Source organism: Syngnathoides biaculeatus, chromosome 6 (genome assembly GCF_019802595.1).
Source record: "Syngnathoides biaculeatus isolate LvHL_M chromosome 6, ASM1980259v1, whole genome shotgun sequence".
Lineage (NCBI taxonomy): Eukaryota > Metazoa > Chordata > Actinopteri > Syngnathiformes > Syngnathidae > Syngnathoides > Syngnathoides biaculeatus.
In genome coordinates, this window is record NC_084645.1 from 19,939,535 (window position 1) to 19,954,923 (window position 15,389).

Consider the following 15,389-nt stretch of genomic DNA (forward strand, 5'->3'; position numbering starts at 1 on the left):
CAGGAAGGCAACAGGCTCTGCCCCAGAGGGGAAGGTGTTCTGGGCTGAAATGTGTGAATCAACCACAAAAAGTAGGTGCTAGATGTAGCTGGTGAAGTGTCAAAACGAGGCCTGCACCGATATGACTGAAAGGCCGGTCACTGAAAACAGTCCTTACTCCTAAAGAATGACAGTTTGCAAAAGGCAAAGTGGAACTGTTTGGCGAGAATGAACAAAATGTTACATCTGGAAGAAAAGGGGTAAACCTGAGAACACCATCCCAACTGTGAAGCATGGAGGTGGCAACAGGCAGCATCTAGCTTTGGGTGTGTTCCCTCCCTACAGCGGACCTTGTCATAAAATAGGCAAACTCATGAAGACAATTACAGGCAACATCTCAAGACCCAAAAGTGGTTTCAAAAGAGCCTTGAGGTTTACAAGGTCGACGTCTCGGAGTGGCCGTCACAAAGCCCTGACGTGAATCCCATCGGGAATTTGTGGGCCGGTCCGAAAAGGCGTGCGCGAGCAAGGGCACTGACAAACCTGACCCAGTTCTGTCAGGAGGACTGGGCCAGGATCCCAGCAGGGTACTGTCAGAACCTTGTGGAAGGTTACCTGTCACCTTTGACCCAGAGGAAATGCTACAACCCAATGAGGAAACCTGTCAACTTTTGACTTCAAAGAAAATAAATTATGATACGGTTGATAGTGTGAGTAAAAAATGATCCATTGGTTTTAACCAGTGTGCTAAAAAATAACTCACGAACAGTATGATCACAAATATATCCTTTTCTTATTACAACAGTAAAATTCATGGCGTACCCATAAAAGCAACGGTTTTTGGTTTCTAAAAATATTTACTGAACGATGTTAGTTTTCTGAAAAAAAGTCATGATATACAGTACGCAATAAAAACAAAACATCCATAGATAACACCAAAATTAATTCTAATACAATTTTTTTCATAATCTTTAGAATTGAAGTTGGATTTTACGGGATGTTACCATAATGAGTAAATACATGACAAGAAATTGTATTTTCATCATAGTCTTTTCAAAACGTCCTTGTTCGTAGTTCCTCAGAGTAGATGGATCCATTTTTTTTTTTTAATTTAGCGTTGAGGGTAACTGTGTTTAACGTGACGTCATGATTCGGGGGAAAGATTCATTCGCTTCGGTTGCGCTCGTTTCCGCTCGGCCTTTTCCGGCGTCTCATTGTTATGAGGACTTGTGGAAAAACAAACAGCGACGTGACCTTTCCTCTCACCAGCGACAATCTTTCGCTTGGGAGAAAACATTATTTTTTTCTTTTATCTGTCCGAGCGGACTCGTTCGCGCGCGACTCCCGAGCGCCTCTTCGGCGTTCCCCGTGGCGCTTCGGTTAAATTCGGCTCTCGTCGTGTCGCCCCCCTCGGAGGAATGGACGAAGCGGAGTCGGCGACGAAGGCGCTCGGCTTCGACGAACCGCCCCGGCGGGCGGACTCGGATACCGAGTCGGAGGCCGAAGTCTCCACGATGGATGTGATGGCGGCGCCGGGCAACATCGGCATGGGAGCCGAAGCGATGCCGAACCCCGACGAGGCCGAGTCGTCGTTCGCAGGCAAGGCGACGCCGAGCTCCGAGTTAGCCGACAGGCCGCAAAGCTCACGGCGAGTGGCGGGCGCTACGAATCGCGACCTGAGCCGCTTCCGGATTTTTTTTTTTTTTTTTTTTTATTTTAAGCACACCGAGAAGGAAAGGCCGAAAAACAAACTTTGCTAAATAATTCAAAGTTAATCGTTCAAGCATTTTGCAAGCAGAATAAGCGAGTTGTGAGTACGAGCGTCTCCAGAATCCTTTCGCTTTTTTAAGGAATTTAAGTTTTACGCCGAATTGCACGAGGCCACATATTTGTAAATTTAAAAAAAAAAAAGTGTTTTGAAGTTTTCGTCGTGTCAACAGTTCATCGGCAAAAATAGTTAAATTGGAGTCTTTGTCTCGAATTAGAACAGCGAGAACTACAAGAACACTTGTTTGGGCGTGTTGACTCTTTGGTGCTTTGCTTTTGTCACCAAACTCTAAGAAGGAGTTGACAATTTTTTCCCCCTAAAGTCCATCGGCGTCATTTGGAAATGTGTTCAATCAAGATTTAACGCAAGAAAGGGAATCAACGTGTTCCCGCTTTTGGTCTCCAAAAGCTACCAAACACAACTCCGCTCACGTATTTAGTCATTTTAATTTGGTTGAAAATCTGCCCTGTTTAATCTTCAAACCCCGAGCGTTACTTGGAATTAATTTCTTGATATCTGTGATAACAATCACAGTTGATCAGCCTAAATGTTAAATGTGATGGAATCGGGATTGATGCGTAAAGAAGAGCTTCTGTGTTTCCGTATTTTTACGAAAAGCCCCAAAAGTTGCGTAGCTGAAGTGCGTTCTCGTTTATGTTCACTTTCCTGAAACCCGATTGCATGTAATAATGACAGTGAATGAACAGACATTTCCTGCTAGAAACAGTTCATTGAATCAAAGGATGGTCGAGTTCCGGGAAGCCGAGTCACTCGGGTCCAAAAATGTCAACAATTCATCGACAAATGAGAATAAACGTGAGGGAGGGAAAAGTTGCTTGTCTGAATTGTTCCCACACTGAATGAATATATTCAACTCAAAACATAATTGAATTCTCTCATGAAAATTGTTTCAAGCCATTAATTTTTTGTGTAGTCTGGTGACTCTCCACTTGAAATAATTTTCATGTGGTTTGTATCTAAAACAACAACACAAGCTGTTGTGTTGTCGGCTCGAAGTAATATCGAATATCATTCTGAAGACATTTTTCTTTTGTGTGTGCGCAGAGGTGTCCACGGTGGCAGTGGACGATGTTCAGGCTGCAGATGACGTATTTGCAAACTCGGTGGAAAACCTGCCGGACGACGTGCTGGTACAGCAAAATACACAAACGCGCACGCACAGACACTCCGCAATATTCATATTTGAGTTGGTGTTTATGTGTGACAGAGTGGAAGGAGCCCCCTCCAGCTGGGCGAGGGTCTGAGCAGCCAGAAGACCACACTGATCGTGGTCCACACCGACTCTGGAATTGTGCAGCAGGACACGCTCAAGTCCGCGTCAGCCATCTCCACTGGTACCGGCGCACTTGTGTGTGTCTTTGTGTATGTGTGTGTCATTTTCGGGCAGGAGAAAAAAAAACCATTCGGATAGCTCTGCAAAGTCGACTTCAAAAATAGGTCGACGTAGAATTTCTGCCTCTGCCTCCCATGCCCGTCCAAAAAAAAAAAAAAAAAAAAAAAGCACCCGGAACCATGCTGCAACCAGTGTTTCACACTGACATTTATGGCAGATGGACGCAATGTTGGGCTAGTGGAAAACGACAGACGAGTGTCTGCAAGTGAATTTGAAGACACTGTTAGATGAATAATAATCTGAATGAAAGTTTTTTTTTTTTTTTTTTACCTAAAATAATCACGAGGGTGGTAAATTGCTAGCCTGCTTAATTGCTAATAATTGCTAATGTTAATTGTGAATGCTAACTGTTGAGCAAAGGCTGATTTTGTCATCTCAAGTTCAGAGTTTGTATCATAAAGTGTACTGTAGTCAGTACCGACGTATTTATTTTCAGTGTAGATGTCCAGCCCTTGTAAATGAGAATAAAATGCGTCTGTAATTTACAAAAAAAACCCATATATGTGTGTATATATTCATATATATATATGTTTTTGGGTGCGGCGATCACTCAATGAAATATCTAAAGGGTAATTCTAAGTCATTCTAAAAATATGAAATGGTCAAAGGACTGGTGTCATTGCACGTCAGTGCGTGTCTTTTGACGTACGCGTGTTGCTTTGTACGCGTGTGTGACGCGCTTCCCCGTTCGAACCCCGAGGCCTGGCGACCCCGCCCGCCCCGCTGACTCCACCCCTGTCCCAGGACAAAGACCCCGCCTCCAAGTACAACTGGGACCCTTCGGTGTACAACAGCGAGCTGCCGGTGCGATGTCGCAACACCGGCGGGATCCTCTACAAGAACCGTCTGGGCTCAGGTGATCGCGGCCGCGACGACCTTGTCGTCGTATTCCCGCAATGTCGGCATAGAATTCCAAATTTCGGGATGGATACGACACAACAATGCAGGAATATTACAGACGTTGTGCTGATGAAACATAACGTGGAAATGCAAAATAATATTGTGAAACAATCAAAACCGTGTGTACAACACGACTTTGTGTGTATGCTTCGGGACATGATTGTGACATTACACAACATCGTGTTGTTGGCATACAACATAAATGTTTTGTGTACCTACAATGTTTTTTGATATTCGCACAATATTGTGTAATAAATACCCATGCTACGATGCACTGTACAATTCCCCCAATTTTGTGTTGTATTCCCACAGTGTGGCATTACCACTGTCCTCCTTCCTCTTCTTTCGGCTTGTCCCTTTCGGGGGTCGCCACAGCGTGTCATCTCAGATGAACGCACGTATATGTTTGGCGCAATTTTTTTTTTTTTTACGCCGGATGCCCTTCCTGACGCAACCCTTCTCAGGGAGTGGAGGCCCCAGTGGGATCTGAACCCACAACCCCTGGTTTACCAAAGCAGCGCTCTAACCACTGAGCTACGGGGCCTCCGGGAGTGTGGCATTACCACTGTATTGTGCAATATCGGCATTTGCGTATCATCTGCGCAATCGTCCCACAATGTTGTGTTGCGCAACTCCTCCCAAGTATTGCAAAAGTACGACACTGTTCTTGTCGTGTCCCGAGAGTACGGCGTAATATTCCGGCGATGTTGTGTTGTGTTGTGTTGTGTTGAGGCGGGAAAGGCCGCTGCATCAAACACGATCAGAAGTGGTTGACGCCCACCGAGTTCGAAGCCCTGGCCGGCCGCGCCAGCAGCAAGGACTGGAAGAGGAGCATCCGATACGCAGGAAGACCTTTAGTCTGCCTCATACAGGTCTCGACGCGTCTCCGGTCCACTTACAGTGCGTACGGTAGCGGCCCGCTCTAATGCTTCGGTGGCACGTGTTTACGTCCAGGACCGCATCCTGAACCCTCACGCCGCCTCGTGCACGTGCGCAGCCTGTTGTGACGAAATGCTGTTGGTGAGTCGGCGCTGATTCTGGCCCATTGCCTGGTTCCGCTATATTCACTCCATTTGCAGTGCGATTTGATTCACTCCAATTTCAAAATGCTTGATAGCAATTACGTCGCGTACGATACGATTCATTTTAATCGTCGCTCGGTATGATGTTTCACTCCAGTGGCGTACGCGGATTCGGCAAATCGGGCCCCGAATGAAGGGCAGAGTCATGTTTAGGCTTCATTCGTATTTACCTATAGTATATCATATTTCTGTACATAAATGATATACTTTAGTCTGAAGACACTGACCATAAATCTCTTTTAGCAAGTTTGGTTTTACAGGATCGTGTTGTCATTGTGTTGTTTTGCTGGTTAGCGTGACCCACGAGATGCCCGCTGACCCGTTTACTGGGTTTAGTCACATGATGCTCCGCATTTTGCTAATTTTGAAATATTTGGCTCTGATCGCGAGTTAAGATCATTCAGTTACGATGTGATTCACTCCAATTCTGATACAATAAAGTCCATCTACGGTTTAATATGACATTCATATCCCGTACCGCTTATCCTCACGCAGGTCACGGGTGCGCCGGAGCGGACCCCGGGTGACTCTGGGCAAGAGGCTGATACGAATCTCTCCAATTATGATATGATTCCCTCAGATTACAATTTCATGAGTTAGGGTTCACTTTAAATAGAATCGGATTCACCTCAGTTTTGATTGCACCCAGTATAAGTTGTTCCAATTAAGATATGATTCAGTATGGCGTGATTCACTCCACTTAAGACTATGTACTCCAATTACAATATGATTCATCGTGTTCATGATGTAATTTTCCCAAATGAAACGATTTGACGTGGAAAAGTTGAAAGTCACTTCTTTTCACTCCGATTACAATACGATTCACGACGATCACAATATGGTTTACTCAGATAATGATGTGACGACTACAATACTAATTTGGATCAATATGAATCGCTCCGATATGATTCACTTGAGTGAGTCTTAGGTGGGGCATAATTGACTCCAATCACGGTCCGACCGACTGCGATTATGATCCAATACGACGCGACTCACTCGACCTACGAAGCCGTTTATTCCACTTCCGTTTCCGTATGTACGATGCGGGCCGATTCCGATTCATTGTGACCCGATTATTTTGACAGCCAGGTTCTGCTTCCTCTTCTTGTTAAAAATGTAATTGTTGTGCATTTCTTTTCCGAGGATGGAGAGTCCCTCGAAGCCGACAACATCACAATGGTGCGTCTCAAATTTTGACATTTTTCTGATGAATCCATTCTGTTGGTGTACTTAATGTTGCGTCACTTTTGAGCAACTTCCTGTCATGTTCAGAACGGACCAGTGCGCCTCTTCGTCCCCTACAAGAGGAGGCGGAAAGAGACGGACCCGCCGCCTGTTCCCGCCAAAAAGAAAGTCCCCGCGAGCAAAGACGTCACGCTCAGCCCGGGAACCACGTGTGAGCCATACGACCGCCCGCCCGTCTGCTCTGCGATTGGCTGATTGGTCGCAGCCGCGTGAGGTCATGCAAAGATGGCGTCTTTATGGTTCTCAACCTCCCGCAGTCACCGTTTCGCCCATGGGACAGATCACCCCGTCGGGCACGTTGACCTTCGAGCGCTCGCCCGCCGGCGACACGGCAGCCGCCGCCATCATCTCAGACGCGTCGGTGCACAATGAGGTGTACGCAGACACAGCAGGTACGTGGATGAGGAGTCAAAATTCTCTCCATTTATGCTTTAGGATGATATGATTCCCTCCAACTACAATAAAATCCCGAACGAGTCATTGCAATAATGAGAAGATTGGCTCCGAATACGACATGAGTGGTCGGGTTAGGTCAGATGGTGAGCGCAGGGCACGGTGCCGCCTGGTCGTAATTAAATCTCGGGAGATGGCGGCCGTGGACGCGCCTCGCGTCGCAAAACGCAGAGCCAATGATCGGGCGCCGCCATGCATCGGATTGCTAAATTTGACGACTCAGCCAGTGGATCCGATTCCTCTAATTTCGATTTCAAATTCATTCCATCTTTCAAGTCATTGTGATAATCCCCGGTCGTTTCGGCCTGACGCGCTCCTGTGTGAAAGGTACGCGCAGGGAACGATGGCTTGACGTCGCCCCATAAATTTCACGGCAAAATAGTCTGGCTTCCAACGGTGCTGTGTAAAAGGCAAAAATGGAAAATTGTCAATTTCCTCTGCTTGAAAAAAATCTCCCTTCACACCGCACATCGAAGCAATTTTTGCTCAAGAGCAGGGGGATTTTGTAGGTTTGACTTGACAGCCAGCATGTGTGCTGGCGTGAGCGTCTTAGAGCGCCTCATCGTTCACTCTTCATGCCGAGGAGATGGACAAGCAAGTGGGGGGGGGACCCAAACTTTTTCACACATCAGGCATACTGCCGGACTCGACGTCCGAAGGTCGCGAACTTGCCGGGTGACTTCGAGCCCCTTCTTGCGTCGTTACCGTTCACCCCCGTTTGACTTCTCGTGACCTCCCTCCTCTTTTTGTGTCCCGGCAGTTTTGACAGCCTTACCGACGTTGGCGCTGTCTCATCAGGCCAAGGTGGCGGCGGCGTCCCCCTCGGCCTCGCTGGTGGGCGCCCTGGATCGGGGGCCCGGGGCGGAAGCCGCCCCGCCGCCGCCGCCGCTGAGCGAGGGTCCGAAGAACGCCTGGCAGTGCCTGGACCAGATGGTCAACACTCTCCTGAGCAGCGTTCAGCAGCTCAAAGCCTTGATAGAACAGGCCAAGAGGGACAATAGAGGACAAAAGGAGGTGAGCGCCTGCGGGGAACGTCAGCTCACCCGCCCCACACCGCACGGTAATCGACCCGTGACTTACTATCGCTGTTAACGATGCACGCACCTCAAGACGATCACTTGCAAAGGTCCCCACCACGCTGCAAAATCACTCAAAAGACACGACGAAATGAATGATCCGTGTTAACACATTCCGCAACACGCGCTAATCACTGGCAACGCGTTCCGCACCGCAGACAGCGAGGGGAAATGCTCAAACGCTACCTTTGCACTCGTCTTAAACGCTGACAGCTCATTGGGTGGCCGTGCGTGGGTGTGTCCAGTGCGCCGTCGGTCCGGCCCTCCAGAACCAGATCGCCTTCCAGACGCCCGACGACCCGCAAGCCAAACGGAGCGCCGACATCGTGGAGGTCATCATCAACGTATGTTTTTCAGCAGTTTACGCATCGTTTCATTTATTCTTGTTAATTAACCATAAAGACGTGGGCCACCGCATTTCCTTTTGAAAATTCAAATATTTGACTATCTGAATTATTGGCGATAGTTATTCTTCAAAAGGTTAGAATTGTTTAATAGATGCACTTTTAATTCCAAACTGGTTATTTGCAAAATATTTTCTGAAGATGCTATGGGCGGTTTTTTTTTTTTGGGGGGGGGTTTAATGTGGAAAGAGTTCTGTTTTTTGCTTATTTTTCGAATCCCACTGGAGATCAGGCAGCCATTTGACATCAAACGGCAAAATAAACGCTGTTATTTCTCAGATCTGAAAAATATGGAAGGAAATGTGAAACTGTTCACCTTTTAGATAGGATCAAGACAAGACAAAATGACCATGCGTTGAATGAGTACTTGCCATTATTAATACATTTGGATCTGCAGAGTTTGACGGGCAACACATGGAAATTGTGCAACTCACCATTTTTATGAAGCTCTTTATATATTTACTGTCAAGCTCTTTTGTTGTAAAAAAAAAAAAAAAAAAGTGTGTGTGACCACCATCATTTCAGAATCAGAATCACAGCTTTATTGTAACAACACACAAGGAATTTGTCGTTACTAGAAAGCCTAAAATTTGAAATCAGACCGCACCTGGTTATAAACCTCGTGTAAAGGAAATACCATTTGGTACACACATACGCCAAAGCTCTGTAAAAGCCGCATTGAAACACGAGCTATTTACAAAGGCGGTATACAGAGAGTTTAACGCTAGCGTCGCCGCCATGCTAACGCTAACGCTAGCTAACAAGGCCGGACTGGAAAAAGTTACTTCCTTGGCACATATATTCCACTGGTCTCACTCTTACCTTTTCCACTCGAGTGCCCCCTTGCGGCCTTTATAAAAAAAAAAATAATAATAATAAAAATGCACAAATTAGCCGCATCAGCGCATAAACCTAACCCATGTGAAAAAAGTCACGGCTTATAGGCTGGAAATTACGGTAATTGAAAATAGGACTTTAAACGTGGCATAGAAGACAGACTGGTTACCATCAGGCAATATTTGGGCCAAGAGAATCCGATACCCGAGAGAGCCCATGGGGGGGGGGGGGGGTGTCACAATTTTAAAAGAGGATTTGGATGTCTTGGGTTCTCTCGGGTTAAAGAAGTTGGCGCGACACGACAGCCGTCTGTCACTTCGGCGAAAGAAAAAGGAAAAACCGATCATTGCAATGTTGGGCATCAAAAGTACGACTTGTATTGGCAAGAGGGCGAAATGGGGGTGTTCTCGAACAAGCGTAAATACGCGAATGTCATTTTCAGCAGATGTGCCAGAACTGCGGTCGCGTGGCCCTGAGCGAGTGCACCGGCTGCCGGAAGGTCAACTACTGCTCCGTCTTCTGTCAGAGGAAGGTGAGAAAGTGCTCTTTTCGGGGGGAGGACTTCTTCTGATGGCGAATGCCTGAAACAAACTTTGCAAGCGAGGCAAGACTATCCTACCATGCCGCCACCAAAGGTACAAAAACGCACCTAAATTTTCAAGTTTGAAATGTCACATTGGTCGGCGCAACGTGGCTTGGTGAACGATCGAGTTGCGTGACGTTGGCGTTGGCGCTCGGCAGAGTTGCGAAAGTGCAAAATGAACGCTGATGGGGAGAATGCGGGAAATAAACAAACCCTCGGAGACGTCTGCATCCCAAATAGTTCAACGCGGCAATCAAGGCTTTCGAAAATGTGTCGGGGTGGCTAGCGAGCCCACCCGCCGCCGTCGGGAATGTTTTTCCACTCGCGTGACGGGTCGTTGTGCCGCGCAGGACTGGCGAGATCATCAGAACGCCTGCGGTCGATCCGGAGGGGGCGGGGCCGCCGGCGAGGACGAGCCAATGGCATCCGTCGACGTGGACAAAGTTAAGTGAGAGGGCGTGGCTGGACCCGCCCACTTCAATGCTCTGATCGAAAACACGATGACTATTTTTATTTTGATGTCGTTCCTGATTTACGTCGGAAGCTTTAGCGCTGCCTCGATTCACATGAATGTAATTAAACATTTTTCATATTGCACGTAAAGACATTTTTTTTGAATTTTCGTGTCAACAGCTTTGTAAATATAAATGATTTGATTTTTGCTAAATGTAAATATAATCCCCCCCACCAAAAAAAATTGAAGTTACTGAGGTTGTAAAGTCGCATGAATTTATAAAGATGTAATCATGTATATATTTTATTTTTAAGCCCCATCATTATTGATTTTTGATTGATTTATATAGCTATATACTGTATATTTGAATGTAGTGTGTCATTGAATAAATCATGATTAGCTATTACTTATTATTAAATTCTATTTTGCCATGTAATTCATGGACATGAAATCATTTAATTGTTCATATTTTAATTGATTTAGTTTAGGTCAAAAAGTGATGAAATCAAAAGTCCAATTGAATAAAATGAAACATTAAATTTCCAAATTTCCTTTCCATATTATAATTCCTCTTATAAACAATAAATTGCATTGAATTAAAAGGTCCTAAAATACGTTGTTGATGAATTAAATCTTAAATAATTCAAATAAATCAATTTATATTTGAATGAGTTATTTCACTGAATTCATTTCATTTTGGCACCCCAAAAAATATTCATAATGAAATCAAAGATTATTGCACAAACTTTTTTAAAAATTCATTAAATGATAAAACAATTCTGCGAAATAATTCTCCCGTTAGTTTGAGTTAAAAGTTAATGAAAATCTAGAAATGTCCCAATAGAAAATTATTACTCAATAGATGTTAATCGTTTCACAATGAAGTCCATTTTAATGGCTAAATTATTGAATTATCTAATTCTAATAATATTTCAGTTTACCATTTAAAAAAAAAAAAAAAAAAAACTCAGATTTTATCTCTTAATTTTGATCCTTAATCAAATTGATTTAAAAGAATAAGATGCAAAGTTGTCACAAATGCTTTTATTGTGAAAAGATGAGCTTGATTTTTGAAAATACATTTCTGCGTGTGGCGCGCGTCTGCCTCGTTCCGCTCTGCTCTGACAAACTTCAGCTTCTTTGCGGGAAAGCTTGCAAAGAAAGAAAGCGGTCCAGTCCGGAAGTGGTTCCGAGCCAAAAAAAACAAAACCCAAAATGTCTCGCTCATGCGGCGCCGCAACGTAAGCAGCAGCAGCAGCAGCGGCGCAGGACGTTTTTGAAATAGCGTCGGAACTCCGCGTTGAAGACGGTGTAGATGACGGGATTGAGCGCGCTGTTGACGTAGCCCAACCACGTGGCCACGCTCATGGCGGCGGGCGGGACCTCGCAAGTCCGGCAGCGAGCGCGCACGATGTGCAGCGCGAAAAACGGCGTCCAGCACAACAAGAACACGCCTGAGGAAGGACAAACGCGGAAATCAAACGTCAGTCCTGGGAGAAACCGGGCGCTTTCGCTTTTGCCCCTCGGCCTGTCGCTCGTACGAAGAACCCGCAAAAAAAAAAAAAAAAAAAAAACGCAAAGAGCAGAATGGAAAAGTCGCCGCAAAACTCAAAACGGGGACGACCTTCTCTTCAACCAAAACGACACGTTCCAAATTGGAGGAGCCATCAAAACTTTGGAACTCTTTCACCTTTTTAAATCATTTTAAAGTGATGCTGTCGATACGTGGCCTGCGATTGACCGGCGACCACTTCAGGTTGTAGTCCGCCTTTCGCCCAAAGTTAGCCGGGATAGGCTCCGGCACTCCTGCAGCCCTCGTGAGGATGAGTGGCTTGGAAAATGCGGGGGGGGGGGGTGAAGCGATATTGTCCTAATTGTGCACGTTTGTCGTTAGGTCGGCAGGGCGTCATCCAACCTCAAGTGAGCACCGACACGACGACAACCGTAATGTAGTCCTCGGCAACTAGCCCGTCTATGGCATCCCTATTACGTGTTAGCATTAAGATCAAACTATCTGGTTGTTTTGAATCGATTCTTTATTTTTTCCATCTGGGAGTGGCAATCAAAAGTTTGAACTCTTGTCAAAGTCCTGAAAATAAGATCACGCAGAACCATAAATGAATTTAAATGGAAGCAAAATGCGAAGGGATTCAACTTGTCAGAGCCTTAAAGAAATATTGACGCGTTTCGGTATTTATGATCCAAGTCATTGATTTGTGTTTGAATGTCAGGCGACTTTGCGAGCAATTCAAAGTGGCCTTCGCATGTGAGCGGCTTTTGCGCCTTAATTGGCTTTTTGGGGATTAAGGCGCCGCGCGGCGAAGGGGAAGCGCCGACGCTGGCTGGATGCTTGCTATTAATAGGCGCACTTTTCCCCCGCGATTGGTCTCTGCACTTGAACGCTTTTACGGCTCCGACCGGCGCTGGAGAATTGACGACGTCTTGACTTCGTCCCTGCCATTCTTGTGGCATTTAGACAGCGGCGTGTTAAAAAAAAAAAAAAAAAAAAAAGCGGTAGAAGTGGCTTTCCACGCAAGCGCCGTACGACCGCCAAAGGAGCAATAGCGAGCGCTCAAGTTCCAATTGTCCAGGCTGTTGAGGAGGAATTGTTGTCCCGCCCCTGTTGCGGTTCTGAAGATGGTATCAGAAAGGCCAGCCAGGAAACTTCCGGGTCGACTCCATTGCTCCTTTGATCGTTGGCGCGGCCTGAAAAAAGTTTGGAAACTGACGACGTGTGAAAGGGGCTTGACGCGCAAACGCTGTCCCGCGTCTGTTGCGGTTCCGATCCGCCCTCAAAAGCCCGAAAACCGTCTCCCTTGATCTGTCCTTGCTCTCTACAGCAGGAAAAAAACGAGGATTCTTACAGGGGGTGTGTGTGAAAAGGGCTTTTCACACAAACTCTTCCATCTCAGAAAGTGGAACTTTGCTGAGTTGACTTTGTCGGCTTACAAAGAACCTTCTCGCGGGGAAAGGAATGTGGCATTAGAAGAAAAAACCAAACCAGCAACAGAAGAAGAAGAAGAAGAAGAAGGCGGGATATTTAGCGGTTAGCGGACCGGGCCTCACCTACGACGACAGGCAGCACCTTCATGGCCTTCCTCTCGCGAGTGTTGATCTTGGCCCTGCTCCTCCGTCGGGTCTCGGGGGCGAGCGTCCCCCGGGCGAGGCTCGCCGTCGGGGCGGCGGCGGCGGCGGCCTCCCGCTCGATGACGGGCGGCAGAAGCGGCGGCAGCCCGGCCAGGGGCGGGAGCGAGGCGGCGGCGGCGTTGGCCTCCCGCAGCTTGCGGCAGGCTTGGATGCTGCTCTTGAGCTTGGCCTTGCGCGCCTCCTCCCAGCGCCGCAAGCCGCGGAACATCCCGCAGTAGAGCAGCAACATGACGGGACACGGGATGAAGAAGGAGCACACGGACGAGTACAGCACGTAGTCGGCGTTCTCCAGCTTGCACTCGCCGGGGCGGCGGCCCGCCACCTCGTTGACGCCCAGCATGACGGGACAGGCCACCGCCAAGGCCAGGACCCACGTGGCCGACAGGAGGACGGCCTGCCGCGGGTCCACGTGCTTCCGGTTGTAGTTGAGCGGGATCAGAACCGCGATGAACCTGCCCCCAAGCAAAAAAAAAAAGAAGAAGCAAAACTCCGTTCAGGCTTCGACTCGGGTCGATGTCATTTTGTTGCCAAAGCACGAGAGAGAGAGAAAGAGGTCGTCTGGCTGAAGGCCACGCCGAGGCAAAATCGGCGTCATCGCTGCGGCGCCACCTCAGCACATTTTCCAAACTGGGCCGGAGGATAAAAGAGGTCAGCCGCAAAGACGCCTTCGTTTCGTTGCGACGAAATACCGCCCCCGTCCGTCCCTGTTAGCACGAACCGAAAGGGGCGACGTGGTTCTTCCAAACACGTGTCGTTTTCTCAGTTTTCCCTTTGGCTCGACAAACGCGCTCGGTCCGTACCTGTCCACGCTGATGGCGCACAGGTTGAAGATGGAGGCGGTGCACAGCATGACGTCCATGCTCATCAGAGCGTCGCACGCGCCCGTGCTCAGCGTCCACACGCCGTTATGGAACTGCAGCACAAAACGGCGTATTTTCAGTTTTGCCTTTTGATTCTGATCGGAACCTAAAATTGACAAACTTTTAACGAGGGTGCGAACGACATTTTAGCACAAATTCGGCGAAAGCAAAAGCGTTACGTAATTAGGAGTCGGGTGACCTCCGAGTAGACGAAGAGCGGCAGCACGAGGACGGCCAGCAGCAGGTCGGCCGCCGCCAGGCTGACGATGAAGTAGTTGGTGGTGGTCTTGAGGGCTTTCTCGGTCAGCACGCCGACGCACACCAGCGCGTTGCCGCCGACGATGGCCACGATGAGCAGGACGCCCAGCACCAGAGCCGCCGCGTTGTAGCCCTGCGCCGGCCCTGCGTCCGCGGGGGCGGGGGGAGACCCCCCGAGGGGGACGCCGGGCTCCGTCACCTCCATCCTCTCCCCCTGCGCCGCCCGCCCGGGGGGCTCTCATGAAGGACGGCCTCCGCCGCCGCCGCCGAGAGGCGACAGCGTCGTGACGGGGGGGGGGGGAGTTTAAGAAAAGCCCCGCAAAGAGACGTACGAGCGCTGGAAAGGGTCCGGCGGAGGGCGCGAGCCGGGCCCGCTCGGCCTTCTTAAAGCCGCTTAGGAGCTGCCGCGTCACCGCCGGGGAGGAGGAGGCCAGAGGAAAAGCCGCCGTGTCACATGCGCCCTAATGCGCTTAACGGGCTTCCTTCCTCGCCATCGGGGGGCCAAACGCGGATCCGTCGAGCCGAGCCGTGCTGAGCTCCGTCCATCCCTTTTCTGTTGCGCTTCGACTCACGCCCATCTCGGTCGGGGGCGGGAGGCGGGGCACCCCCGCAACCGGTCGCGGGGCACACGTCCACGCCGTCACGGAGCCGCAATCGATTCCCATCAAAGTGATCACATTTGACTTCTGTGGGCCCCCCAGGCCCAAAAGAAGCACGTGATCTCCCGGGTAGGGAGGAAGTACATATTCCATCAAGCTGCAGTTATTGTGGCTTTTTTTTTTTATTTCATTTCACGTGAAGCCCCCCCCCAGCGTCCCTCACCGGCTCCTCCATTTGTTCCGATTTGTTTCTTTCAGTCTGTCTTAAATGTTGCTGAGAAGAAATTCGTGTTGGCGCGTTTTGTGGTAAGTTTTGGTACTTTGATTTTA

General features: G+C 48.3%; 2 protein-coding genes across 3 annotated transcripts; one reads left to right on the plus strand and one right to left on the minus strand.

Moving 5' to 3' along the window:
* Positions 1 to 945: 945 nt before the first annotated feature.
* Positions 946 to 10,615, plus strand: deaf1 (DEAF1 transcription factor). Of its 2 annotated transcripts, none has more exons than XM_061821772.1 (13): positions 946 to 1,578; positions 2,813 to 2,898; positions 2,976 to 3,102; positions 3,862 to 4,017; positions 4,794 to 4,933; positions 5,016 to 5,081; positions 6,287 to 6,322; positions 6,416 to 6,539; positions 6,646 to 6,780; positions 7,602 to 7,855; positions 8,163 to 8,261; positions 9,601 to 9,690; positions 10,092 to 10,615. In XM_061821772.1, exons 1-13 carry the CDS (start codon positions 1,398 to 1,400, stop codon positions 10,191 to 10,193), a joined length of 1,596 nt encoding a protein of 531 aa, XP_061677756.1. In that variant the 5' UTR covers positions 946 to 1,397; the 3' UTR covers positions 10,194 to 10,615. The 2 variants fall into 2 exon arrangements, with proteins under 2 accessions (XP_061677756.1, XP_061677757.1); XM_061821773.1 differs by having other exon boundaries at positions 9,604 to 9,690.
* Positions 10,616 to 11,126: 511 nt separating this feature from the next.
* On the minus strand, positions 11,127 to 14,677 carry LOC133502102 (D(4) dopamine receptor-like). Its single transcript, XM_061822519.1, has 4 exons — positions 14,402 to 14,677; positions 14,143 to 14,255; positions 13,262 to 13,794; positions 11,127 to 11,649 (listed from the first exon to the last, which is right to left on the minus strand). The coding sequence occupies exons 1-4, from the start codon at positions 14,663 to 14,665 to the stop codon at positions 11,420 to 11,422; spliced, it is 1,140 nt and encodes a 379-aa protein (XP_061678503.1). The 5' UTR covers positions 14,666 to 14,677; the 3' UTR covers positions 11,127 to 11,419.
* Between the last annotated feature and the right edge of the window lie 712 nt (positions 14,678 to 15,389).